The 26,368-nt window shown below is 40.8% G+C and overlaps 1 protein-coding gene across 4 annotated transcripts in view; it reads left to right on the plus strand.

Moving 5' to 3' along the window:
* The window catches only part of cadm1b (cell adhesion molecule 1b), a 143,096-nt gene that overhangs the window by 104,085 nt on the left and 12,643 nt on the right, over positions 1-26,368 (plus strand). For all 4 annotated transcript variants that reach the window (XR_010914702.1, XM_067508504.1, XM_067508503.1 and 1 more), the window contains 6 exons: positions 1,174-1,320; positions 6,743-6,895; positions 8,797-8,934; positions 14,525-14,683; positions 16,587-16,683; positions 16,960-17,132. Coding sequence is in view for 3 of the 4 variants with exons in the window: in XM_067508504.1 (XP_067364605.1) it covers positions 1,174-1,320; positions 6,743-6,895; positions 8,797-8,934; positions 14,525-14,683; positions 16,587-16,683; positions 16,960-17,132 (867 nt within the window). In the remaining variant the exon portion in view is untranslated. The remainder of the gene's footprint in view (positions 1-1,173; positions 1,321-6,742; positions 6,896-8,796; positions 8,935-14,524; positions 14,684-16,586; positions 16,684-16,959; positions 17,133-26,368) is intronic.

The raw sequence follows: 26,368 nt of genomic DNA on the forward strand, positions 1-26,368 counted from the left end.
CCTTCCTTTCGTGCTAAGCCCGAGCCCTGGCAGCCGAGTGGAATGAAATGGGTAGTTCATTGCATCAGACAGGTCTGAGGAGCTTTTCCTCCACAGGAGGTTAATTTCTTATTGCTTGCTGCATTCACGGAGTTCATTTTGAATCATGTTAGTTTGGCTGTCTATTCCTATTATCACTATCTGAAAATGCGGGGTCCCCCCCACCCCACCCCACCCCCACCCCACCCCACCCCCACCCCTCTACTTTGTAAATGTCAGAATGCAATGGAGGTGTCTGACAACTCGGGCATGCAAATGTGCTTTTGATGTTTTCTTGGGGCTGAGCGTCGTTCCTCCGCTGGTGTGAATCTGACGCATTAAAACATATTCGCCACTCTCCTTGCGCATTTTTTTTTTTTTGTCTCCTGCCAGATAAATATAGCACAAGGTGACTTTTGATTCTCTTCCTCTTTCTCCAGGCAGACGGGGTGGGGGGGGGGGGGGATACAAAGCCAGGCTCTTTGTGTGGGGGTTTGGTGTGAGGTGTAAGTTACGGTGACAAGGTCCAGGGTCTGTCTGTGGCAACAATGCCAGTGTACAGAGAGTGACTCAGATGCTTACAGCACTTTTATTCCTAGAGATACAAAACAGAACCGCTGAGCACACATTGGTCACATGGAACCTCAGATGGAGGGCTCTGATAAAGCTTAACCATAAACAGCATCCAGCTCGGCTCATCTCTGTCTCTCTCTCTGTTCTCTGTTTAACTCCCCCTCTCTTCCTCCCCTCCTCCACTGCGCTTGTATCTACTAGTTGCCACTTTCTTACACTCTTCCTTTGTTTCTTTTCCTTCCTACCCTCTCCTATCTCGCTGCCTTCGTGGGCAGTAGAGCTTACAGCCCATCTGGCACTGGCTCACAGGACCCACTCTGAGCAGGGGGGAGATCAATAGTGACAAACACTGCACATAGCTCTTATATTAAAAGGATTACACTCGGCTGCAAACAGACAATCTACAAGGCCTATTCACGTACTGTATCTTTACACTGTGCATGTCTTGACATGGAGCCTCTGTACTAAGAAATGTATATATTTTAATTGCTGTAAATAACCAGACAGGAATGCTTGCATCCTATTTGAATATGTCACTCTTGTATCTGTATTTATTTTATTTTTTGGGTCTTTTTTGTGCAGTCGAAGGTCAGAACCTGGCAACTGACAATGTGTCTGTGATCGAGGGGGAAACAGCCACCATCAGCTGCAGAGTGAAGAACAACGACGACTCTGTCATCCAACTGCTCAACCCAAACAGACAGACCATCTACTTCAGAGAAGTTAGACGTAAGTGCGGGCGCCTCGAATGTGATGTGAGCCCGTTCCTCTGAAATTTTAGGCAAGCATTTAAAAAATGCCCACACGTTGTCCTTGTACAGACAGTGAGAGCAATCTGTTTTCCCATCACAACACTATTGTGTGGGTGAAGTTGAGTAAAAGAGAAGTCAGTTTTTTTTTTTTTTACAGTTCTCTTGAGTAGCTGGGTTCTTTACTTTCCCAAGAATATTTCAATTAGGATTTAAGGGAAAATGTGTTTATTTTATTTGAGAAGCTAGCTCTTGTTTTGCTAGCTCTCTTTTTATTATGACAGAGATTTGGCTTAATCTGTATTACAAATACAAATAATTGGTTACTGTACTTATGCATTTATTTTACTTTCATGATATCTGTACTTTCTATTATCTATTATCTTTAATTTCCAAATCCAGCCTGTTCCTTTTTGCAACTTGTTCCTTGTTGCATTTGAGGGGGGTTATCTTTTTATTTTTATTTTGCATTATTGTGAAGCTGTTATCCACTTGCAGGAACAACAGAAATTGATTAGCAGCTATGTAACGTGTGTTAACACCTCGACAGCCCAGCTGTATACTAACATTAGCTTAGCTGCCGTCACTAGCTACAGGAGGCTCCACGTGTACATTAACATTTAAAGAGTTGGCACTCAGTGATTCTTTGTGATTGACAGCGACAGGCAGCTGTTCACAGACTTTTCTCAGTGTGTTTTGTAAGAGAGATACTGGAACGTTAACTTTACTTTACCTTTTTTCATCATGATGACTTGGTTTCTTGGATGCAGCCCTTGGTTCCAGTGTGTGTGTCGGTGTGAGTATCTGTGTGCATATAGCCAGGGGGTTGTTCTAGGGGGTGGCCAGGGGGGGCTTGTTAATGTCTGCCCCCACACACAGCACAATAGTTTGGGTTGGTCATTTTGTTGCAACAGCTCCTGATAACAATTACATGAACTACATTTTTAAAATAATGCAATTAATACTTTTTTAAACAGAGAATGAAGCCCCTCAAAATTCAAAATGTGACTCATCAGAATGCATGTAAGCAAGAAATTTCTGGTGAGTTAACTGCTAAATCTCAACTATGTTCACCAGAAAGTTGTTGATTTATTTATGTGAGCAGTGGAAAATAAACCAGAACCATAACAATATTCAGTTATCATAAAGCTTCAAGCATTAAGAGAGTTGAGGCAAACTGCAGGGGCAGGTAATAACTTCTGTACCTGTGGCTTCCACAAACAAATAAGACACACGAATAAATAGTCATGTTGATATAAAAATAGTGTTTCATTAATATAAACCTGAGACATATGAAAATACTCTCCACTGAGCTGGTATCTGAAGATTAGTTAATATTTAGAGAAGCAGTAGGATATTTAGCCATTATAGGTAAACAGAAAAGTGGAAATCCCAGCTTGTTGTATTTTACTTTTTTTTCCAAGAAGAAATGAAAAAATTGTTTTTAAATAGATGCCAGTATCTATTGGAGCAACAAATACTGAGACTATTTTTCTGTAATAAAATTTTCAGTAATGCACATTATCACTAAACATTTCAGAGCAAAAGAAAAGAAAAAAGGCTTCTCTTATATATTGCGCCTCAAAATGCAATTTGTAGTAGCATGTCTGCATTTTTAGTTTACTACATTCATGTCTTGTTTTGTAAAAAAAGAGCTGCTACACCAGTCTTTGTTTTTGTCTTTGGATCAGCTTTAAACTTCGGGGCATCCTGTACTAAAGGAATCTCTTTTGACATTACAGTTAAGGTGTCAGATATATCTACAAAATCGGCTCCAGCTTTCGCTTAGATTTTCCGTGCAGCCTTGATTCCATCTGTCCTTGACTTTTTTGGCTCTTTTGCACAAGTCATTAAGCTCAGAATGCGGCAAGATTAATATGAGATAATTCACTGCGCTACCATAATGGGAATACTTTTGTGTCCTTGTCACTTGTTAGATTTTACGATAATCTCTTAGATTAGGATATTGAACATTATGATTATGCATGAGCATATGGGCTACTTCTACTTTGAACCAAGTTTTTGTCTAAGCTTTTTTTTTTTTTTTTTTTTACTTGTTTGTATCTGGGATCTGAGCCAAGATTCAAGGTGAACGAGAAACACCCTTCATTTCAGTCTATATTGCATCCCAGCTGTTATTTCACAAGTCCAAGTTCCATTTTCTCACTCGCGAAGAGCATCAGGGGAGTTTGAGTACACATTTTCGTCATATTTGTACAAAATACCCAAGGCTGTCAGAGAATATGGCAGAGAAGATAAAAAGCACAGGCCATGTTGTGCTCTACATCTTAAGAATATTCAGTCGGATGACAGGGAGGAGATGGAGATCGAGGATTTTTCAGCATAGAAAAGCAACAAAGAATAATTAGCCCCTACTTTCTGGTGACAATCAATATTAGCCTTCCACTGTTGAGAAAATCTTTCCTCGGGATAAGACAGCTTTCATTTTTCACTGAGCTCCACGTGGGCATGTAAACGTGTCATTTTCTCCACCTAAGTCAATCTAGTGCCATTGTCAAATTACAAAACTTTTAAGTTTTTCTTCATCAGCAGTTAGAGCTGAATATATTGGGCTGCTGCTGCTGTAACTGTGTCTTTGTTTTCCTTGTGATGGGGTCTACTGAGCCCCATGGCAGCGCTATTCTAGGCTCTGTTCCTAAAGGACTGCTGGTTCTGTGGGGACCCCCCTCAGCCAGTGGCATTGTTAACTGTCAACAGGGCCGCTTGACACAGTAGCAGATCTTTGTATACAAGGAAGTAAACAGCAGTGACATAGAGACACACCGGGAGCTACAAGAACAGCAGCTACAAGTGAAGTGGCAGCCACAGAAACAGATATGCACACAAAAACACAAAATGATAGCAGCTTTACACTAGCAGTGAAGGCCAAATAAACAAATTTATATTGCAGCAAATAAAGATGAATTATGTCATAGGTATAGATGCTGTGCGGGTGTTGTTGGGATAAGCCATTTATTCTGGTAGATATATGCAAAATGACAAGCAATTTGGTGGAGTTGTCATCTGAAATGGGAAAAATGAGCTTTTATCAGTGAAGGTGGACCTCTATGGATGGTGATGCAATATCACACCATTATTTATTCAGTGCATCTTTCCTCCAGAGTTTTCTGACATTGTGTAACAAAGGTTTAATATTTAAAGTGATACTCTGCCGAAGGGTTTTACTTTTAGCATCAAATATTCAATCCCTGTAGATTAAAGAGCCGTGGAAAAGTTGTTTTCAAGGCTTTACTACATCTCTACATCAGTGATGATGATTAAATAAGCAAGTATCAAAATGAAGGTTTGGAGAAACAATTTGGCAACATTTTTTATTAAGAGTTTAATACATGAAAACTCAGTGTCATTGGCAGTGGCCCCCACGCTTTTTGTTGCTACATTTTAATTCAAATGTTCCTGAAATGAGGTGTAGATCCACGGCTTTTGGCAAGTCCCTTCAGGGGTTGATTTGGCGTGAGTTTTCCCTTCCTGGCCCATCCCTCCCATTTTATCCAGGCTCGGGACTGGCACTCAGGTAGCCCTTGATGGCTGGGCGGGGCCACACCTGTTGGGTTGGGATTGGTTCCCGTGGCTTTCTGATCTTGATGCGCTACTCATTGAGCCACCAGGCCCCCTTTGTTCCTAAAATGAGGTGTACATTTTTAAAAATAAAGCTAAATTTAACATGATCATGCTACTAAAAGGCCCTTTATCAGTTGTTCCCTAACGCCAGCCTTCTCCTTCCCGTGCCGAACCCGAACCAAAAGTGCATATTTTTTTTTCGCCAAAACTGATAATCTTGGCTTGTCATAGTAATAAAGACCTACTGAGACTGCTTGCATGTGGAGTAGGTACATGCTGGCCCATGGCTATGGTTTTGATAAGAACAAATGAGAGCCATTAAAGGACATCTAAAGCAAGTAAGAAATGATCTGTTTCCAGCTGAGCCCTTCTCAATTTAAACCAGTAAGAAATGCAAAAACACAATTTAAGAATCTCACATATGAAGACACCTCGTTTTTTTTTTTTCCATGGGAAGAATACTGATTAAAAAATACTCTTATTAATCATAATCTTTGCAAAGTTAAAACTGCAATAGTTCACCAGCTTTTTGTCAGACTGACCCGAATTTCTATTTTTGACTATTTGTCTAACAAAACTAACAATTTTAATTAGCTTTCATGTTTTTTTTTTTTAATGTGTTTATTTTCTGACATTCTATAGACTAAACAGAATCATCATTAAAATAATTAGAAGGTAGGTCACTACTAAAAATAATTGTCACCCTGATACATAGACATACTTTGGTGAAAGCCTGCCAAAACACTGATTTATAAATAGGAATATCTGCATCCGCCATATGTTAAGGAAGCAGTCAGCCAGTTATGAAACTGCTTCGTAAAACTACCTCTAGTGTCTCAGCTGTGAAGGGTTTCCTCCCTACCAGGTGCTTTAACTCTCAAAGTGCATCAGTGTCATTGTTTCCCTTTGAGGAGAGACTTCCAAAGAGCTCTCAAATTATACGGGGGGGGGATGAGGTTTCGTGTTGACACTGCCCCGAGACCTCGGGTAATGATCATGACGCTAAGAGTAAAGCCTGACGGGAATAACAAACTCCCCGCCGCTTTAAACGGGGGCTGTACAGAGTTCGTTAGCTCAGCAGATGCAGAGAGGACTTGATAAAGAAGGCAGGTCAAAACATCAAAAGGGCTCCCAATCAAATCAGCTAGAGCTGTTTATGTAAAGAAGGGCTCGGGGATGAGGGCTGACCCAAATGAAAAGCTGAGTAAAAACTCAGAGAGAGTCGGCTAACCTAGTTTGACGACATTAAAGGGAAATTTAGCCAATCTATACAGGCACTAGTATACAGATTCCTGGATACTTTTGATTTAGCGTCTGAGGCATCCAAGCCTTTCTACCTCCACGCTCTGATTTAATTCATTATGTATGTTTGAATGCCTGTTTTTCTGGAATATGTGAGTTTGATGCATCCATCCATGACTAGCAGCAGCCCATTTTAAGAGTTCCTAGCTTGTTAGGAGTCCTCATGAGCGCTCTTCACACTTCCCTGTCTTTGCGAGTGCTCTGTGGTCTGTAAAGCTACTTTCTAAATCAACTTGTATGAATCAGTTTGAAACTCACTTTTCTTTTACTCAATTAAGGAGAAAGCCCACCAAAGGCCAGCGCTCACTCTCTCCCTCTGTCTCTCTCTCTCTGTCTCTGTCTCTTTTCCCTCTGTATCTCAGCCTCATTTTCTCCTCTTTCTACCGTCCCCTGGTCTCATTCTCACCCAACTCCACTTTCCATCTTCCACCTTCCCTCTTTCCTCTCACTCCATGTCTCATGTTTGTGTCCCTGCGCTCTCTATCCTCACTGTCTCTCTCTCACATGTATCCCCACAGCTCTGAAGGACAGCCGGTTCCAGCTGGTGAATTTCTCTGACAACGAACTGCGGGTGTCTCTGTCCAATGTGTCACTCTCCGATGAGGGACGCTATGTGTGCCAGCTCTACACAGATCCTCCTCAGGAAGCCTACGCAGACATCACTGTCCTGGGTAGGTGTGAGGGTGCATGTGTGAACCTCACACACATATCACACCACTCTCTCCACACACACACACACACACACACACACACGCACAAACTTGTATTGTATTTCATTCCATTATACATCGTGAATATAAAATAATAGTAATCTTTGATCCTGTTATCTTTAGCAACTGAAACAAAATGTCAGCCAATTAGGCTCTCGCGGTGCTCAACAGCATAACGAAAAGGAGCAGATGCTGAAACTGATGGCTCAGACCGCGTTGGTTTTGGCAGCTGTGTTGACTCTGTGAATCCTGGTGAATGTTGACTTGGCTGCTCCAAACGATTCCCTATTGAGAGTCAGCTGTGCCACACTTTGATGCTTTGGAGTGAAATTACTCTAGTTAAGCTTTATTATACATGCAGACATCCTGGGGGATTGAAAGGAATTAAAAGCACTTTAAAGTAATTACTCTAGTTGTACAATTGAAACCTAGCTGCAGTCTTTCTGAACCATGGGTTGCATTGAAGAGTCCTTGAAATAAACACCCTGCTGACTTTTTTGCTTTCAAGTAACTGGAGTTCAGTAAGTTTTGCTGTGATGACTAATGCAAGGGATGAGGGACAACTCTGCCTTATCCTTTTTTTTTTTTTGTAGATTTTACACCCACGTAGCCATATGTGTAATTACAAATGCCTATGTAATATTTTGGGTAACATTTTATAATTAAGGTATGAAACACAAGTATAGCTAATGCATGATTAAAGATGATTTATGCTTGTATTAATGGATCGTGAATTGCATTCGCTCAATTATAAGAAATGACTCACCGTGAGTTTGTGTGATTAGTGTTGTGTCACTTCACCGCCTTGGTCCAAATGAAAACATTTCAACAAGTGTTTGATTTGATGACATTTTGTAGGTATATTCAGGGTCCCAAGGGGATGATTCCTACTGATTTTCCCCATGATCCTTTGACTTTTCCTCAAGTGCAACCCTGAAGTTGACATATATAGTTTTGAGTGAAACGTCCATTAAATTCCAACTAACATTAATGTTCCCTAGAGGGTGAATTAAAAGTTAAAGCAGCTTTAATTGATTACTTCTCAATGCGAGTACTCATAGCGGAAGCTAGGCAGAATCAGCAAACGTAGTGAAACGTGAAGCCGCTAAAAGCCTGCTAAAGTTCCCCTTTGGTAAAGAGGGAGTAGAGATCAGAAACCGAAGCTAGAATAGAATGAAACCAGTACTTTAAATACTTTAAACTTTAAACAGCTTTAAATTATCGATAACATTGCTCTGCAGTCACCTTAGAAGGTCACGACATGTCAGTGCACTGCTCACAACTGGTTTCCCCAGCTCACTTGCTCCCTTTAAAGCTACAATATGCAACTTAAGCTGGCACTAGAATTCCTCTAAATATCAATCCACCAGCCCTCCCTCTCCCTGATTCGCTGTCCCCTTGAGGTATTATCAAATTACAATGAAGAAGATACCTTCAAAACGTACTAATCAAGCAGAAATCATTGAAATCCTCTGAGTGGTTTGAAGGGCAAGGCTCACTCAAAAATGTTTAGACGTGAATGTCCCTGCGCTGGTGCCAGTGTTGTTCAATCAACCTGGCATTGGCAGGAGGCATTGAGTACACCTTTACACAAAAAGCAATTCTAACATTTTTAGTCCCAACATTTCAGTCTGTCCAATGTCTCAATTTGTTTGTGATGAAATACTCCCAAAGCAACTAATACTAACATGCTAAATTAAGAAGGAGAACCTGAAAATGATAGTGATCAGGAATTTCCACAATAATGAAGCACTGTATTAGTCTATTACCCTTTTTTGAAGTGTTGCAAATTTTATAATTTATGTATAAATGTTGACATGTTGGCTGGGCTCCTTCTGACCGTTGCTGTTGCTGGGGGTCAGTCCCACCAGGCAGCCCAATCATCGAGAGCCGCGAGGATGTGGTCAGCGAGGGGAATGAGACAGAGTTCACCTGCACAGCCATGGGCAGCAAGCCACCCGCTTCTATCAGATGGATGAAAGGGGAGGAAGAACTGACAGGTCAGTAGAACAACAGCCTCCGCCTGTTTGCTTCACATGCTCCAGGCCTGTCCCCTTCTACTACAAGTCCAGCTCAGCAGAAGCACTTCCTCTACAAGCAGCATGTTGTTCTCCTCCAAAAAAACCCCTTAATTTGTGTTACTGGTTTTACTGTGTGACATGCATAAGAAACTAATCATGCCTGCCCATACAGCTGGAGGGGCTGTGTCTTAGTCCTATTTTTATTTTTATTTTTTTACCTGTTTGTAAAAGCCCCACCCCACCCATAAGTCGGGGCTGCTTACCCAGCTGCAGTATGTAATTATCAAACCATGCATGCAAGGCTGCAATCCGAGCGTATTTTATGTTTCTCGTAATTTTTTTACACACAATTTGCCTTAAAGTCACTTCCATACTGTACACTTCAGGCTGGAGATTCTGGTTGAGATTTGAAATTGGTTAAATATTTACAGCAAACACTCACTTACACCTCGGCCACTGATGGAATATGTTTTTAAGACTAGACGACCCTAAATCTTTTGTATTTACTTTAAACCATCTCTACATGGTAAACATGGTTATGAATTCATATGTGCACATTTCATCTTCATTTCGGTGCCTTCGGCCGGCTGCAGGCTGTTGGAGAGAGGGGTATATACTGTAATCGAGTGTGGTGAAAAATCCTTATTACCTCTCAGTTATGATTAGGGGTCATCAATTATTCATTACACACTTATTGTACAGCAAGGGGGATATTCATTTTAGTCATATCGTATTTACACAGAGTGGATATCTCTGGGCTTGTTGTCAAATTATATATGTATTAGAATGGAGAGGATTCATTTGGCTTGTTGAGAGATGAAATATTTAGACAAGAGCGAATCTGAAGCTAAATGCCATCTGTGCCTCCAGTGTTCCCTACAGGAGTCGAAGTCAATTTCTGTTTATGAGTTGTCGAGTGTTGTGTAGGGGAGGGAGAGACAACAGGATGGTGAAATCAGCGAAGTGCCACTGACATGCTGAGGAGAGTTAATCCATAGTGGCAGTGGATACATAAAGAGTGCCAGAGTGTCACGTCCTCCTGTACCCCAGGAATCACAAATCACTACTCATTATGGACGTGCTAAACAATTCATTAGCTCCTGCACATATTGAGATTAAAAGGCACACATCACACTGGTTTTATAGAATCGCTCTGATCATGTTTGTCTTACATCTGTGTGCGGCCAAGACAGGCGTAATGGCAAGAACGCAGAATCCGTCGGATAATTTAAACACATTCTCAAATTGGCTGAATTGGTTTTGCAGCCATTTATCATGCTGGCAGGTACGGGACTGATGGGCTCCGGCCTGAGAGAGACTCTGCACACAAGGTGGTAAAATGCTTGTTATCATAAATGACAGCTGCAATATCATTTAAATGTAGTGGAGCCCATTGCTCAGCTGTTGCTGCTGCTGAAGTACAGGAGGGGATGGATCTGTTCCGTCAGACAGCTGCATCTAAATTATCTGTTTTTAGGCTAATGTATGTGATCATGTGTGACTGTGTGCAAATCATTTATTCAGAATTTTGAACAGTTGGTAAATTTTGTATTTTTTTTTTAAATTCAATTTGAAACCCGATTTGATTAGGTGAAGAACAGTTTAAATTTAAAAGCTCGTTCATGCTCATTTTTCCTAATATATGACAATTAAAAGCTCTTAGTCATTAAAGCTGTGATTTCTAAGGCAACATTCAAAGATTATGGATTATAGAAACTATTAGTATTCGATAAAAAAAAACATGTACGGAATCAACATGATCCTAATAGTAGATCAATTACTGTAGAAGCTGTATTGACTTACGTTCTATCTTATAAGAGCTAAACATAAATGTTTAAGTGTAGGCCAGATATGTTTGACACAATTTGAAAGGTAAACATTATAGCAAAGAAATTTTAAAATACCAAATTAAGGTCCAAAATCTGTGTTAATATAGATACTTGGTGTGGAACAAAAAGAGCAGCAGCTTTACTTTCACATTTAACAACTGAAGTTTTTTCCTCACTTTAATTCCTGACAAGTGCTTAAATATACTTCATCATATACCAGAAAGATCATGAATAAAACCTTCTTACGTCGGAGGAGGAAGGTAAAGGTGCCATACAAACTGACAATCTGGAGAAAAGAATCTAGTATTATTGATTTCCCTTTTTAAATAACTCAAAAGCTGCTTTCTTAAAAGTTGTAGATGTTCATTTCCACACGTCTAAATTAATCATTAACCTTTATCATGTTTAGAATTCTTGTTATTATTGTGAAAAGAATGAATTTAATATGTAGTAGAAAAGTCCATCATGTTTCAAGCTACAGTCTCAAGAGTTTTTTGTCTCAAACTGTCTAATACGTAATAAGCTCGCTAGTTTTCTTCAAAGATGTAATTACCAAACACTTATAAAGATCTATACATTATTTAATGAACACCTTTATCCCTAATATCACAATATTCCAGTTTGAAATCACACTCAAATCAACAGCATATATAAAAAAACCTTGTCCAGTGGCATTATTTTATATGGTGCTGTGTGGAGCAAGTATTTATATCAATTTTAGCTCGCTGAACTAAAGCAGTGCTACATACTGTATTTTAAACAGCTTGATCAGTGGCTGTGGTGCATCATGTTGACAGGCAGGCGATTCGGGTTAGAAAGTGAGTGAAAAAATTTCACCCTGAGAAGAGGCTATGCTTGATTACGCTGGGATTGATCAGTGGTTGATGCTCACAAGAGCGTTTGATTTGACATCTCAGCTGCAGCACTCAAATCCCTTCTGTATTCAAATTCAGGTCCTTCCACGACCTGATCCACAGTTGTTTTCCCCGTCTGGGTTTGGATGACACTGATAATTGACAAGCGCTGGTTGGCCTGTACAATGATAATGATGCTGTCTGTATGAGTCTGATCTTCAAAACATGATTGAACTTTCAGAAGTTTTCCAACTTTTTTTTTTATCATTTTGTGAGAACCACAACTGAAAATGATTGATACTAGAAGTCAAATTAAGGACCCTCCTTTTCATGACAGCACTGAGATAAATGTCAGCAGAGCCATATTCCTGACCTTGAAATGTGTTTGCCTGTCTCTTTGGTATTTTGCATGCTACAGAGGTCAAATGAGAGGTAAACCATCGCAGGACTTTCTTTCTAAAAAAAAGAGGAGTAGAGATGAGGAAGCTAATAAAGCAAAAATAATAAAGTCTTTAGCGTGTGTTTTGTGCACAAATCAGCAGTGATGGTCTCCTAGTCGACAGACAATTCACTGATGGGAAGCATAACTAAATGTAATTAAATATAAAACATTTATTTTATTTTTTTACTATTTTCAATGTTCACATTCCATTGTACTGTACATTAAAAGAAATCTAACATAACATAATTGGACTTTAAGTAAGTCACATTTGTCCACATTCAGAAGGCTTACATGGTTCACAACCCCTCATAAAGTCAAACAGTTTGCCTTTTTAGTTTTTACTGGAGCAAATGTGACATTTTGCAACAACGTAAACAACTTAAATGGTTTTACGAAAGAATGTGCTGTGAAATTGGTTATCCTGTGCATAAAATGAGGAAAGGACAACACTAATTTTTCAACATAAAGTGGTACAACATCAGTATCTTTATTATACCTGGATGCTGTAATAATCCCCTATGCTTATGTTATAGCCACCACTTTGACAACTTCAACTTTATTAGGTTCACAAATGTAAATACTACAAAACCCATGAGCCTCAACTAACATTGCCATGAAGAGGAGCCCAGTCAGAGGTGCAAATCGTGGGTGTAAATTAAATTTCGAGTCTTGGGACTAGGTGCTCGAACCCTGCCATGGCAATTCAAGCACTTGTGTGGTAGCAAGCTGACAGAGCAACAGTGAATATAATAAAGACTAGATAGACATAACACAAACATCTGATTATCACTGGACCATAAGAATTCATTACATGATCTCCACAGACACCTGAAGAGTATGAAGCAGAACAGCTCAGCAGAACTTTTATGAGTTGCCACCAGCTTAGTGCACATGAAACCTGTGACTGTAGATCAGATTGTTACCCTCATTGTTGAAACCCTTCACAAATTTACACTGAGTTCTTATTTACTTCGATCAATTCTTGAACTTCTTAGTGAGAGTGGAAGCAACAAACGCAGGATATCAGAGTCATGTGTGTTGCATCAAAGAGCTACTTCTAAGCTTTGGAATCTGATAAAAAAATTCCCCACCAGAATAAAATAAGTCTTGTCCACTGCTTTCTGCTAATAACCCAACAATGCTACATTGTTACATAAATACAGTATTAGTAATAAAGACGTGATACAGCCCTACAAAGTCAGGATAAAAATATAAAAAAACTTTCTGGATGCATTTGCTATTGGACACTTATTGGGGTTAATGACTAAACACCACATCCATGCAATTCATACTCCACTTTATTCAAATGCTGAGAAAGACATCACTAATGAAAAATCAGGATTATCACAGTTCCTAGATAAAAAAAAACAGTCATCTTGTTTTCAATGCAGTACCAATCTCATGGTCGTTGGTCTAATTCCTTGTGTCATATGTCAAAGTGTCCTTGAGCAAGACGCTGAAACCCCAGGTTAGTTGCTCCCTGTGGGTCAGACCAGCTCCGCCGTTGTTGTGCATGTGAATGACTGAATACGAAGCAGAATAAAACGCTGTGTGTTCACATAAGGTAGAAATATTAGTGCCAGCCATTTACAATTTTACTATTCTCACTCAAATGCCACATACACACCGTGCTGTAGTTATTATTATGTTGCTGTTATTACATACTTACTCTGGCCGGCCTTTTAAAACAGCCTGTGCTCTCAGTGCAGTTGGCAGAGCGGTCAGCTTTAATGCCCTCATACGCATTGACCACTTACCAATCCCGGTACTTTAAATTTTATGTAGGCAGGTCTTGTGTGGACGGGTGTGTGTTACATGGGGTTAATATCCATCAAGAGGCCACATATGTGTGTATTGGTGATCATCAACTGTGGAACAACAGTGATTTGCCCTCCCTGAGTCCGGCCGGGCTCCCCTGTGACAAGGCTGAAATGGAAGTGTGCTGCAGGTCAGAGTGGGGCTGTAATTATTTCCTCACTTCATTAAGTGCGAGTAAACCATCACACTCAGCACTGCTGCTAATGCGATGCCCCTGTGGCATTGTAATGCTCTCTAAATGAATGCCCCTCTGACAGCCTAGGGCCTAGTGGGCAGCAGATTACTGCAGGGTTAGCCCCAACAATGCTCAACCCTCCAGCTGCAGAACCATTCATTATCAGGCTTATATGACCAAACTGCTCCTCGATGCTCTCGTCAGAAATGAAGGCCTCGGGCCTGTGCGAATCCTCTAAAGTCTCGTTCAGGCACCACATCACCGCATCATAAATTAAATGTAAATGCCATTTGAAAGCACTCCACTTTGACAGGTAATGTGCTCTTTATTGCTATGACTGTTTGCTCATTATGGTCACTGCAGGTCGGTGCTGCTGCTCAATTTTCGATTTGTTTTGAATGGTTTAGCTGTTAACTTCTCCCCCGCTCATCCTCGTGAACTTTTTTTCTAGGTGAGACAACAGTCGAGGAGATGTATGACAGGATGTTTACCATCACCAGTCGGGTAAGATTTTCTGTCACCAAAGATGATGATGGAGTGCCAGTGGACTGCATCATTGACCACCCAGCTGCAAAGGACCTCTTGGCTCAAAGACGCTTGGAAGTGCTTTGTAAGTGACCTAAAATTGTCCTTTTTTTAGGCTTAGAAGTAGACAAACACCCAACAGACTGTCCCATAGGCTAGTTGGGACTTTTAGTTTTCATTTGGGGCTGTGGCATTTGTTTATATCAAACTTTCTCAAATGCACAACCCACTATTGTAACAATTACAGTGACTTAAGATTAAAAATTAATGATAATATTCAGAAATTTTGGAAAGAACTCACAAAACAAACGCACTGAAGGCCATGCAGAAAACCGCTGACGGGCAAAATTTAGGCGGGGCCACAGTTTTAGCTCCAAGGAGACTCATTCGAGCTAGAGCTTAAAGAAGGTTAATCAGTAACTGCTGTGTGCAGTTTTTCAAGCCAAAAAGATCATCTTGCCCTTTAAAGCAACACAAACCAACTAAAAAAGGACATAAAATAATCATAAAGAAGTAAACATTGCCCACAAAAAACACAAAAATGAGCCTGATGACCACCCAGTCACTGCAAAAAGACCCAAAATGACCACAAAAAGACGCAACATTTCCATAGAGATTATAAATGAATACAGACATATAAAATGACAACAAAGATAAGCAAAATGAGCACAAAACACCACAAAGAGACACAAAATGACTACAGAGATGGAAAGCCGCCACACAGAGAGACCTAAGATTACCTCAAAAGGAGACAATGACAAAATGGATTCAAAATGACTACAAAGTGACAAAATAAGCACAAAGACACAAAGTGACAACAGACAACAAACACAAAACAACTTTAAAGATTCACGGAGAGGAACCACATTTTGAAATATCTGAAATTTCAGATATTTTTCAACCCGGTATCAGCTCTGGTGCACAAATGGTGTGTCAGCAGCATTAGTTGACTAAATGCACTTTCTTTAAAGGGTTTTTACCTGCTATGTCTCCCCACCAGTTGGTAAAGTGAGTCTATGGAGCGTTCTAATTTTTATGTCACTGCTTTCACTATTTAAGGATGTGGAAAATCATTTTAAATGGCAGATATACCCTCCAAAGTAAACTCCAGTCAAATATTTCTTCATTTTTTCAGGTCAGAACTGAATAACCATCCGATATGGCTTCTAGACTAATACATCAAGTGTGATCTGCCATTTCACCTGACGACTCTTTCGTATCCTTCCACCAGCCCTGATTTGAAGGCAATTACAGCAAAATTAGCTGTAGCTATGAGGACAAGACACCCACCCACCAAATACAGAAAGTTAAAAACATAAAGTTATCCTGTAACATGCTTAGGTGACATATGTCCCACGTAGAGTCTCAGCATGTCCTCTGTGACCCGCTTTTACGTGACCTGTATGTTTTTCGCTGCCTGACACTGTTATCGATCACTCGGCTCAGTCCTGACATTCTGACTTTGCAGCCTACCTGTGCTAGCCCATGGGCTACAGTCACCATAAGGGAAAAACATTTTTCAAATGATGTTCTTTAAATGGTGCATTGATTGAAGAGGTAATACAGGCCGCCGTACACTGTTAAACATCAAAGAAAGGTTAAGGTACCCTTTTGTAGTATGTGTAGAATATTAATTTTTTTTTTTCCCAGGTAGACAACTGTTTTGTCTGACCTTTCAAGGAAAAAGAGAAAGCTTGACTGGAACCGCTTGACATTTTGGTAATCTTTGGCTAGCATTGATAAGAGGAAAAGAAAATCATTTTTGCTGTGAGGTACTGGATGTCCACTGAGCACATAGGATAATCATTTCACCCTTTGCTATGTTTTACTCTCGGCTGTTTTGCTTTCATTTCAAAGTCTCTCAATACTTCACTTTAGCGTCTAACAGCTGTTTAATTCCTGCTCTGGCTGCAGGTAGGAGAAGAAAAAAATAAATAAAAAAAAGGCTGTACTTTATGACGCCAGATCATTGTCATTTTTATTTTCAGATAAACCAGAGGTGAAGATTGTGGTGACATATCCTGAAGGTCTAACCAGGGAGGGTGACAATCTGGATTTGTCGTGTATCGCACAAGGAAAACCACAGTGAGTAGTCGCACTGATAGATGCACTTCACAGCACATGAACTTTTCCGGTTTGTTTCATACTTGTCACTGTATATCCCTTTTCTGCCAGCCCAAGCACCCCCTTAACCTTTGCATTTCATTGTACCGTTGAAATGTTACCAGTTGTTAGCATGCTGTATAAAGTACATCATTAGGCAGGGCCTGCCAATGGCCTTCCTCGATTGACCTTTTCTTTCAGATTTCTAGCGTGGATAGACAGTGTTTGAGTGATGTGTCTGGTATTTGTGTTCTCTAGACCCCATCGGATCAACTGGCTGAGAGTCGACGAGGACGTGCCACCTCACGCTGTGGTCATCGGCAGTGAGCTTTACATCGAGAACCTTAACAAGTCCTACAATGGCACATATCGCTGTGTTGCATCCAACACTGTGGGAGAGGCCTACGATGACTACATCCTCTATGTTTATGGTATCATGCATCTATATATTTATGAAACTTGATGTTTAAAAGCATCCATCACTACATTTCTCATGTACTGGCTTACCAGCCGACACTAGCTCAGGTAGTTGGGGGATTGTTTTTGCATTGACAGGGATTTACTACAGCATTTGTACGACAACCAGTTTCACATTTATATATGAATGTAAGCCATTATTGAGAGAAACAAGGAGCTTAAAATCACAGAAGTGTGGCTGCAGTTGACAAATCCACAGCGCTACAAATTCCTGTTGAAGATTTGAGCTTCTGCTGTATTATTAATGCACGATGAGTTTGAATCGCACAGGGTGGAAAGTAATGGATAATGTAGCTGTTGACTTAGGGCTGGTGTATTACAAACCCAGGAAGTGAAGTTTGATACTGTAGGTTTATACATTTTTGAAGTTCGAGCCGCAAAGTTGAAACAGAATTATGTGGAGCAGTAGTCAGACAGTAGATCCAGAAGAAGTCCAGAGCTTGGCTACATGTACAGTCACATTCCAGACATGTAGTGCAGAGAAGAGTATCTGAAGAGTTTGTTAGATGGTCAGAAAGCTTCAAAATCCCCCTTCAACCACACCGGTCTGACGTTGGATTAGGAAATCCGGTGCCAAACCACCTCTGTAACTTTCTGAAACTGACAATGTGACATTCACACCCACTTTGCACCGTGATTGGTCGGCTCTGCTGAGGTGAGAACGCGTGCTGGGTTTTAACGTCTTCTTTCCGGCTCTTTTTTCATTTGTTACACAACTATCCGTGACACTTTTCATGTAAAAAAAAAAAAACTAAGTGCAAAACTATAAATGTCTTCAAGCAGAGATTGTGGGAAAACGTGTAGCATTATCTCGATTTTTAAACCAAATCACCCCCCCCCCACCCCACACACACACACACACACACACACACACACACACACACACACTCTCTATGACAGCCAGCTTTTCACTCCACCTTCTAATGTGGCCTTTCAGAATAACCATTAACAGATTTCCGTCATGGTCAGACACTATGACAACCCAGCTCTGATAGAGTACATTATGGTCCTTACAGTCTCTGAATATCTCTTTCCCAAATTCATTTGTTTTCACTTGAAGAATGTCTTTCCTGTTTCGGACAGTCTCCTGCCTGAAAACTGTGTCTTTTCCCGTTGCCTCTGCTATTAAGTGAACAGTTTAGCTTTCATTGTCAGGTCTTCACCACCAATGACCACTTTCATAAAGCACTCCTCCGATTTAATTCCTCTTTTATAACGTCGTCAAACATTCAGTTGACGAGTGAAAACAAAACAGTGTTTGATGCTGCAAAACCAGAAATATTGACTTTTTTCTCAATCTGCACACTTCTCATTTTTCATATTTCCTTATAAAGCAACTCATCCATAGAGTTTCGTTAAAGATTCAGACGTGTTCTTGAGCTAGTAACACCTAACATACAGTACCTGTAGACTCTTATTCACAGCAACAGATTTCCATATTTTTAAGCTCAGTCTGATCCGACACTAACTCAAGTGACACTACTTGAGAGAGAATTTAACAAATTTTGTACAACCTTTTTCCACATAGGCCATACTTATACTTATACTGTAGTTTTTCACAAGTTCTAAACAGACGTATAAAACCTGTAGACTTTTTCATTTTTTATCTTCACATCACCTGGCTAGCTCAGTTGGTAAAGCATGAGCCTCTTAGTCTTAGAGTTGTGGGTTCAGCAAGATGTATATTTTTTGCGGCCTGGTGGCTCAACGGTTAGAGCATCAGACTGGAACGGAGAAGTCTGGAGGATCAAATCCCAGGCCACGCACCAGGTGTGCCTGAGCGAGACGCTCAGGACTAGCTCGCTGGGAGACACCTGCGGCCGCTCACTGTTCCCCCCAGAGGGTTGGGCTTAATGCAGAGCACATTGTAATGTCTATGTGCTTAGTGACAACAATAAAGCTTGTAATTTTTTTATTAGAGCTCGTTAAGACAGACTGTGTACACATAGAAAACACCACTGTTGCCCTGCCCTCATTTCGCCTTTTGGACAATACACCAAACCCTTTAAAAACAATGTTGTAACCCTTTTCAGCATTAACAACTCCTCTGAAAACTCAGTTGTTTAAATCAGGAAACACTTCTACTAACCTGTGTTGTTAAGCTACAACTGACAGTTAAAGCCAAAATTTGAACCTGACTTACTTTTGCCACACAGAAATGTTTAAGATTAAATAATCATATTCAACAATAATGAAATGAGTTTAGTTTATTTTTCTCTGATTTGTAATTAGGTTCGCTTAGGATTTACATGTTGCATATTGTTGATTCCTAAACTGTTGTTGTGCAAACTGTTCAATTTAAGTCCTTGTAATACTGTGGACTCTGACTAGATTATTAACTATGACTAGTCAACTTCATTTTCCACGGCAAAGTTGGCCTTTGGTGCTGTTGACTCACGTCAGCGTGGGTGGAATGTCAATGTGTTCTGCAGCCAACAAGTAAAGGGCAATAGAGGGCCCATCTCTCCCAGGACATGACTTTAAATGCCGCGGATGGCTTGTTCCCCTTGGTTTGAACCTCTCTTCTCTGAAGCTTCTACTTTTTACCTTACAATGACTGTCAGTCAAGGCACCACTAATAGCAAAGTCTGTGTTTTTCTTTTCAGCACTTCACAATCCACAAAAGCCAAAATATCTGAAATAAATAAGAATACATAAAAATACAATTGCCAGCGAATTTACTTTGCTACAATCACACGCAATCTGAAAAAGTTTCAACTTTTCTTTGCAAACAACACAACTGTTTAAAGGTGTGCCAGTCATCTGTGCACTTCAGTCCCCAAGGGGGAACAGCAGGAGGGAGCTGTTTGAAGTTTTGAAAGCAAGAAGGATTTCATCACTTAGTTATCATGTAACGTGACGCCAATGAAGTACACACTCCTTGGACCTTAATTTCCTATTTTTGTTGGCTGGCAGGGGTGATGAGGACGAGGGGAAAATAAATTTGCAGCAGGTGCAGCCATTGTTGGTGAGTTTAGCTTTCTCTCCTTGGAGCGCTTGTTCCCTGCTGTTTTGAAGAGCATTTTGTATATCTCTCCCAAGTTTCAATTTGCTTCAGCCTGTGTGCCAAGAACATTGTCTGCCATTGAATAAATCCAAAAGCCGGAATAAGGATGAATGTGGAATATACACTTTAAAGTAACGTGTACTTCAAATTTCTTCCCGCGAATTCAGTGAGTAATTTACAACAATCAGTAAAAGCACCCGGTGACGGTAATGTTGTGGTGAGCAGGGGTCAGCAAGGGAAAAACGTAATGATGCTGGTAATGATCGACAGGTGTCACACAGCTGGGGGTGGTTTTATACTGTACAGTATGTTCGTACTGAGTGTAGGTGGCATATTGGTTCATATAAGGTTTTATGTTACTGTACTGTGAGGAACAGTGATTTTTATTCTCTGTGTTGCTTGTCCATCAGACTTGTTGGCTATTATAGTAACATTTGGGCATCTACTATATCCAAGATGCATGAGGTAAGGCTCACATCTTAAAGCTGCATCCTCTCCAAAATATGTCACTCGTTACTGTTGTTGAATATTTGAGCTTCACTGTGCACAATGATGTGTGCATAGCTTGACACCAGAAGGCTGCTTCTATCCACTGAAGGGAGAAAGTTTCTCCGTGCTCAACTGAAATCTGACTTTCAGACACGTTTGTATGGGTGTGATTTTTTGACGTGACAACTAGTTTGGAAGCCAGACGTGGTGTATTATGTAGGATCTGTGCAGATACACCAGGAATGTATGTAGTGAGGTATGTATGTAGTGCCGGTCCAGTAGTTCTGAAATGAATGATATTTTTGTGTTCATAGAGCCTAGATTTTTATTGTGAGGCAAAAAAATAATAATTATTAGACACAAATTATTACTCAGAGCATGGTCCCTTTACGTCATAGCATGTCTGGATCTTGCATCACTCTTATACGTACACCTTCAAACTCTACACCTGCCATAGTGAAATGACCAAATGTATCGGAAATGCTATTGAGCTTGGTGGCTCAATAGCTTGGTGGCCATCAGGGTGGTATGCAGAAGTCTTTCAGTTCAAATCCCAGCCCACACACCAGGTGTCTCCTTCTGCGAGACACTCAGCACTAGTTCTCTGGGCGACACCTGTGACTGCCCACTGATCTGCCCAGGGGGACGGATTAAATGCAAAAAAACTTAATTATTCTGCGTATATGTAATTAATGAGGCACAAAAGCTTCCATTTTAAAATATCTTGTGCAAACAACTTCCCTCATGACTATTACAGATTTCAGGTGGATAGTCATTGTCATATTTTTATCACTGCACACATTTCTTAATGTTTTGTACATCTGTGGGTTTGTGGGCAATTAATTAAATTTCAGTAAATAGATGTCTGTTCTGAGTTCTTTAAATGGCCTGGGGGGAATCGGTTTTAACAGTTTTTCAAAGTTTAAAAAGTTTATTTTTAAATTAGTAGACACTTGTGAAAACTTTCAGAACCTGCATTATTCCCATAAATGGTCGATGGCAAAAGACTTTTCCTGCAAATGATTTAGTCAAGTGTGAGGAGTCGTGCTGTTTGGAGAACAATGACGACTAAAAATGTTACTGGACTCAAATCACACTGTCTCTGTTTAAGACATCCAAACCCTGGTGGGATATGTTATGTTGTGAATCATGCCATTATATCTGATTCATCAAACAGTGACCACAGTGTTAGTGTTAGATTCCGCCACTGAATCCAATGCTGGTGTTTCAATCTAACGTGTGCCTAAAGCAGCCTGATCAGGTGATGAGGAGCGAGGTGTGGTGCATTATGCTAAAAGCAGAGGGGGTGTTGACTCACCGGCCTCACTGGGGTTTTTATAAAAGTCAATCGCGGGTTTTAAACTGGTGATATTGTTGTGATTATTACCCAGTCTGCTTGCTCAGGGTCTGTTGACAGGCACGAACTGTTTGCCAAAAAAACGGCAATGTAACACTTACTGTGTCTAGCTGATGAGTAAATGTTTATGGCAGTTGCTGAAAATGTGCATTTGTGAAAATAAATGCATTTGTAATGGTGTTCACGTCAACGCCATCTCACCAACTGTAGGGCAGGCAGTGGAGAGCATTTTAATGGAGGGACAAGGCTGGGCAGAGGCGGCACGAAATCGGTCGGAGTCAGGAGAAATTAAAGAGGAAAAACAGGGGATGTTGTGCCTGCTGGACAACTGGAGGTTTTTTTTTTTTTTTTTGTTGTTGTTGTTGTTGTTTTTTTTTCAGACTTTACTAAAGTAACCCGGACTGAATTTCTACACCTTAAAACTTTTAAATGTGTGAAATCACTGCCTCCTGAATGGTTCGGTGGAAAGGTGTTGTTGATGCTTTGAATTTCCTGGAAGAATAACCATGTGGGTTTTGGGAATGCCTGTGCTTCAAACACAGCAGGACCTCACCAGTCCAAATTTCTCAGGTACAAAGCGTTCAGAGAAGCACTGCTATTCTCAGCGCACCAATATTTCCAGTTGCTTAAAAAGTCAACTCCCAACTTGCAGTTAAAGGAAAACATCCCGATTCTTACTTCATCACAAGTCTGACGCTGAGCGGTTGATGTTCGGCGAAACAACGTGGTTGTTGCATTGGCCGACGTGTGTGACTTTTGTCATTCTGACATAGGTTTCCTCTGCCACCCAACGGTTATTCGTCACTGTTCTCAGCCAGGCAGATGATGACATCTGCTTGGTCCCAATGGGCCCATAATGATCACTCGCAAACAAAAGGACGGCATATGCTGGCAAATGGCTCACTCAAGGCAGACTTATTCATGCTATCACAACAAAATTCCTAATTGTTGTGTAAAGCAGTGAGATTTCCCCTTGACTAAGTCCCCTCAGTATTACAAATACATGTACATATGAGAACTCATGAATCGTGTGGGGCTACTGCTGGTGCAATCATGTATCATTTGCTTCATGCCACCCGCCCCCACCCCCCCCCACCCCCACACACACACATGAATAAATGAATGAAAAGCGAAGGGGATGGAGTTTTTGCTTGTCCTGAATAAAATCGACACTATCTGTGTTATCATGTTTCCGCCTTTGGACTTCTTCAATTAGTAACTTCCTATCCACATATTTTACCAATTTACATTAAACACGGTTTCTCTGGTGTACAAGCGTTGGAAGCTCTATGACTTCAGCTCGCTGTAATGAGACACAGGAGATTGGTAAAAGGTGCTCATAACCGCGTATAATTATGTCTGTGACTCCCACTCCTCTTTTCTGGAGGATTTAATGCCAGACAAAATCATGTTGTGGTCCATGTGAGGGTTTGTTGTCCCAGACTAATCACACTTGCTACGGTGGCTTAATTAGTATGTTTCTGCAACACAGATTGGTCTTAGCCTGATAACCTTGTGCTAGTTTTCCGTAGCTTTTCAGCAGCAATGCACGACCTCGACCGTCCACCACTGCACCGTCCCACCTACTAACTTCAGCCTCACATTTTGCTGCAAAATATGTACCATTTCCTGCTCTTTACCGGTGCTTTGGCTGCTTTGTTCGTGTAATTTCGGAGCTATTGCTATTATTTAAGTCACCGCATACCTGTCAAAAAGGACTCGTTGAGCCAACTACGGCAGCAAATTGTTTCATTTTAATAATGCGTTTTGTTTTAGATAAACATTTTCTTGAGAGCATTATTGACGGAGCCCAACTAAACAGTCCATCAGTTCTCTTTGATCCATGCTGCCACCCGCTCTACCGTGGCTAGTCCTTTGCGCTCTTCCTACAGTATTTCTAAAAGACTAATGACCCCTCCACTGTGTGACAGCCCTGACAGGTGTGAAGCTGATGTAAATCTACGTCAGATCAAGTCCTATTGTGTGTGTTGCGTGTTTGGTGCGTGGCCAGAGAAAGAGGCCTGTCATGTTGTTGCTCCACGAGGCCTCCACGTGTCTGCAGCAGGCTGTGAATTGTGCCCCCTGGCTGGTGTGTTGGGGGTGGGGAGATTGCCGGCCGGAGTGAGGCCTTTCCCTCTCAAAGGTGACCTGCCGCTGTAACTTACACATCCTGCCTGTTGGCAGGAGAACAATGCTGCTTTACCGCAACCGGTTTAGCCTGCAGTTGACTTTTTGACCTATAAATCTTCCACCGCGGGCCACTGGAAATTTGGGGTTTATCAGGGTTTTGACATAACAAGAGCAGAGCGGACTCATGGGTCTCCCTGTTCTTGTGAAAACCTGTTGTGAAACTATCCTCGCGAATCCCACTGATTTCATCAGACATGCAACATAGTGAGGAACGAATTTTGCTACAGTTCATCACCTGCGCTGCAAAGAGTCCTTTCACCGACATTTTTACAGACACTTTTATGTAAAAGTAACAAGAGAAACGAACAAAAACAAAGCAAAACATCTTCCCTGCTGTTGTGTTGGCATGCAGGCTTAAGCAGGCATAGATAAACAATTTCTCCTACATTGTTTTACTTTATGGTTAAATTTTCTCATATCAAAATCCTCACTGATACAAATGCTCCCTGAAAATATGGCTTCTCCAAAATACACTCATATTTCAGCCCTCATAATGCTAAGCCCAGAGTCATCCAGCCTGGAAATTGCCCATGGAGAATTCTTGTTCGGCTGGATATTATATGTGCCACATCCTATCCCGGCCTTTGTGAAGACCCTCTTCCCTGAATGACCAATTTCCCTCTTCCAGACACTGACATTTCAGCTATCAGACTGCCTTCGGTCACAGGAAAAGAAATGTAGCCCACCCCTTCTCTTCAAATACTGTCAGAAGAGAAGCTCTTCCTGATACCCTGATACCCCCCTACCACCATCAACACCACCTCTGCCATATACTCCATCCCCAGCGGCAACATTATGCTGTCCTTGATGTTTTATCATTAGTTTGGGAGTGTGTGGTCCCCCACTGCTGTCTTTTGATGGAGTGCAGACAGTAAAGACACGGAGACAGCCAGCCAATTTCCCTTGCCGAGACTCTCCCACAGCAAGGGGTCGTGCTATCTTTCCCCCGCACCAGAGCCAGGCATATATTCCTCTGATGAGAATGCTTTCAGCCCTCCTTAGCACCATCGCATACCTGAATTGCCCTCCATTTTGTCTTTCTGATTATTTTTTTCTGGGGGTTAGTGACAGGTCTAATCAGTACAGCACGGGGTGGAGGATGCTGCTCGGGGCTCTGCTGGGCTGCAGCACGAGACCACCAGAGTGGTTTAATTTGCAGTTTGACTTAATTATCACGAGAGACTGTGCAAAATACCAATACCTTTCCTTGATTGCAAGACTTTTTTTTTATTCATAGGTAATTAGAAAATGTATTAAGAGAGGAAATGTAATAGCTTAACATAATGATATATAACACAATCTCAGAAATATTAGTGTCTTCTTTTTATTTATGCAGCAGGGCTATATGGATGACACTTTGATACGGGCTGAAATATCATCATTTGGATGGATTGCCATTAAATTTGGAGCAAACATTCATGTTCCCCAAAGGATTAATCCTAAAGATGTCGGTGCTTGCCTGACTTTCCATGTAGCTCCATCGTGAGATTTGGACATTTTTGTATTTTAGGAAAATATGTTATTGTATATAATTAGCTATGGATCGTCATGGTTACCAGGGGATGAATACATAAGAAACTCGGGATTCCCTGATATTTTTATTGAGCCCCACTAGCAGCTTAGCACTCTCAAACTGTCTCAGTTCTTGCCTGGTACAAATTTCTGTGCAGACATTCACGATCCTCAGGTGATAAACGCTGAATACTAATTCCCAGACTTCTCCTGTGGCGCCACCACGAGGTGGAGATTTGTCGTTTTCAGTTAAATATCTTGCAGCAAATATTGAATTCGTTGGATTATTTGACATCTCCCTTGGGTTGTAATGTCACCATCAAGTTTAAGGGATCATTTTATGGCTTAAACTTGTCACTGTCAGTGGTAACTAAATATCAGCCAAAGCGACGACAGCTATACCTTGGTGGTCAATGCTGCTAATAGGTTAAATTAAGATTTTAGACATGATAAAAGATTTGCTTGCAAACAATAGCATGTCAGCATTGTAACTGTGAGCATGTTTGTGTTCAACTTAAACTGCACTGATGTAAGGATAGAGTCACATTTTTAAAATGAACTTCATTAGTCATTTGCCCATTTGTATATTTAAACAGGTTTTGCATACTGTAAACATTGCTCCTGTCCTTAGTGAT

The sequence above is a fragment of the Channa argus genome, chromosome 6 (genome assembly GCF_033026475.1).
Source record: "Channa argus isolate prfri chromosome 6, Channa argus male v1.0, whole genome shotgun sequence".
Taxonomy (NCBI): domain Eukaryota; kingdom Metazoa; phylum Chordata; class Actinopteri; order Anabantiformes; family Channidae; genus Channa; species Channa argus.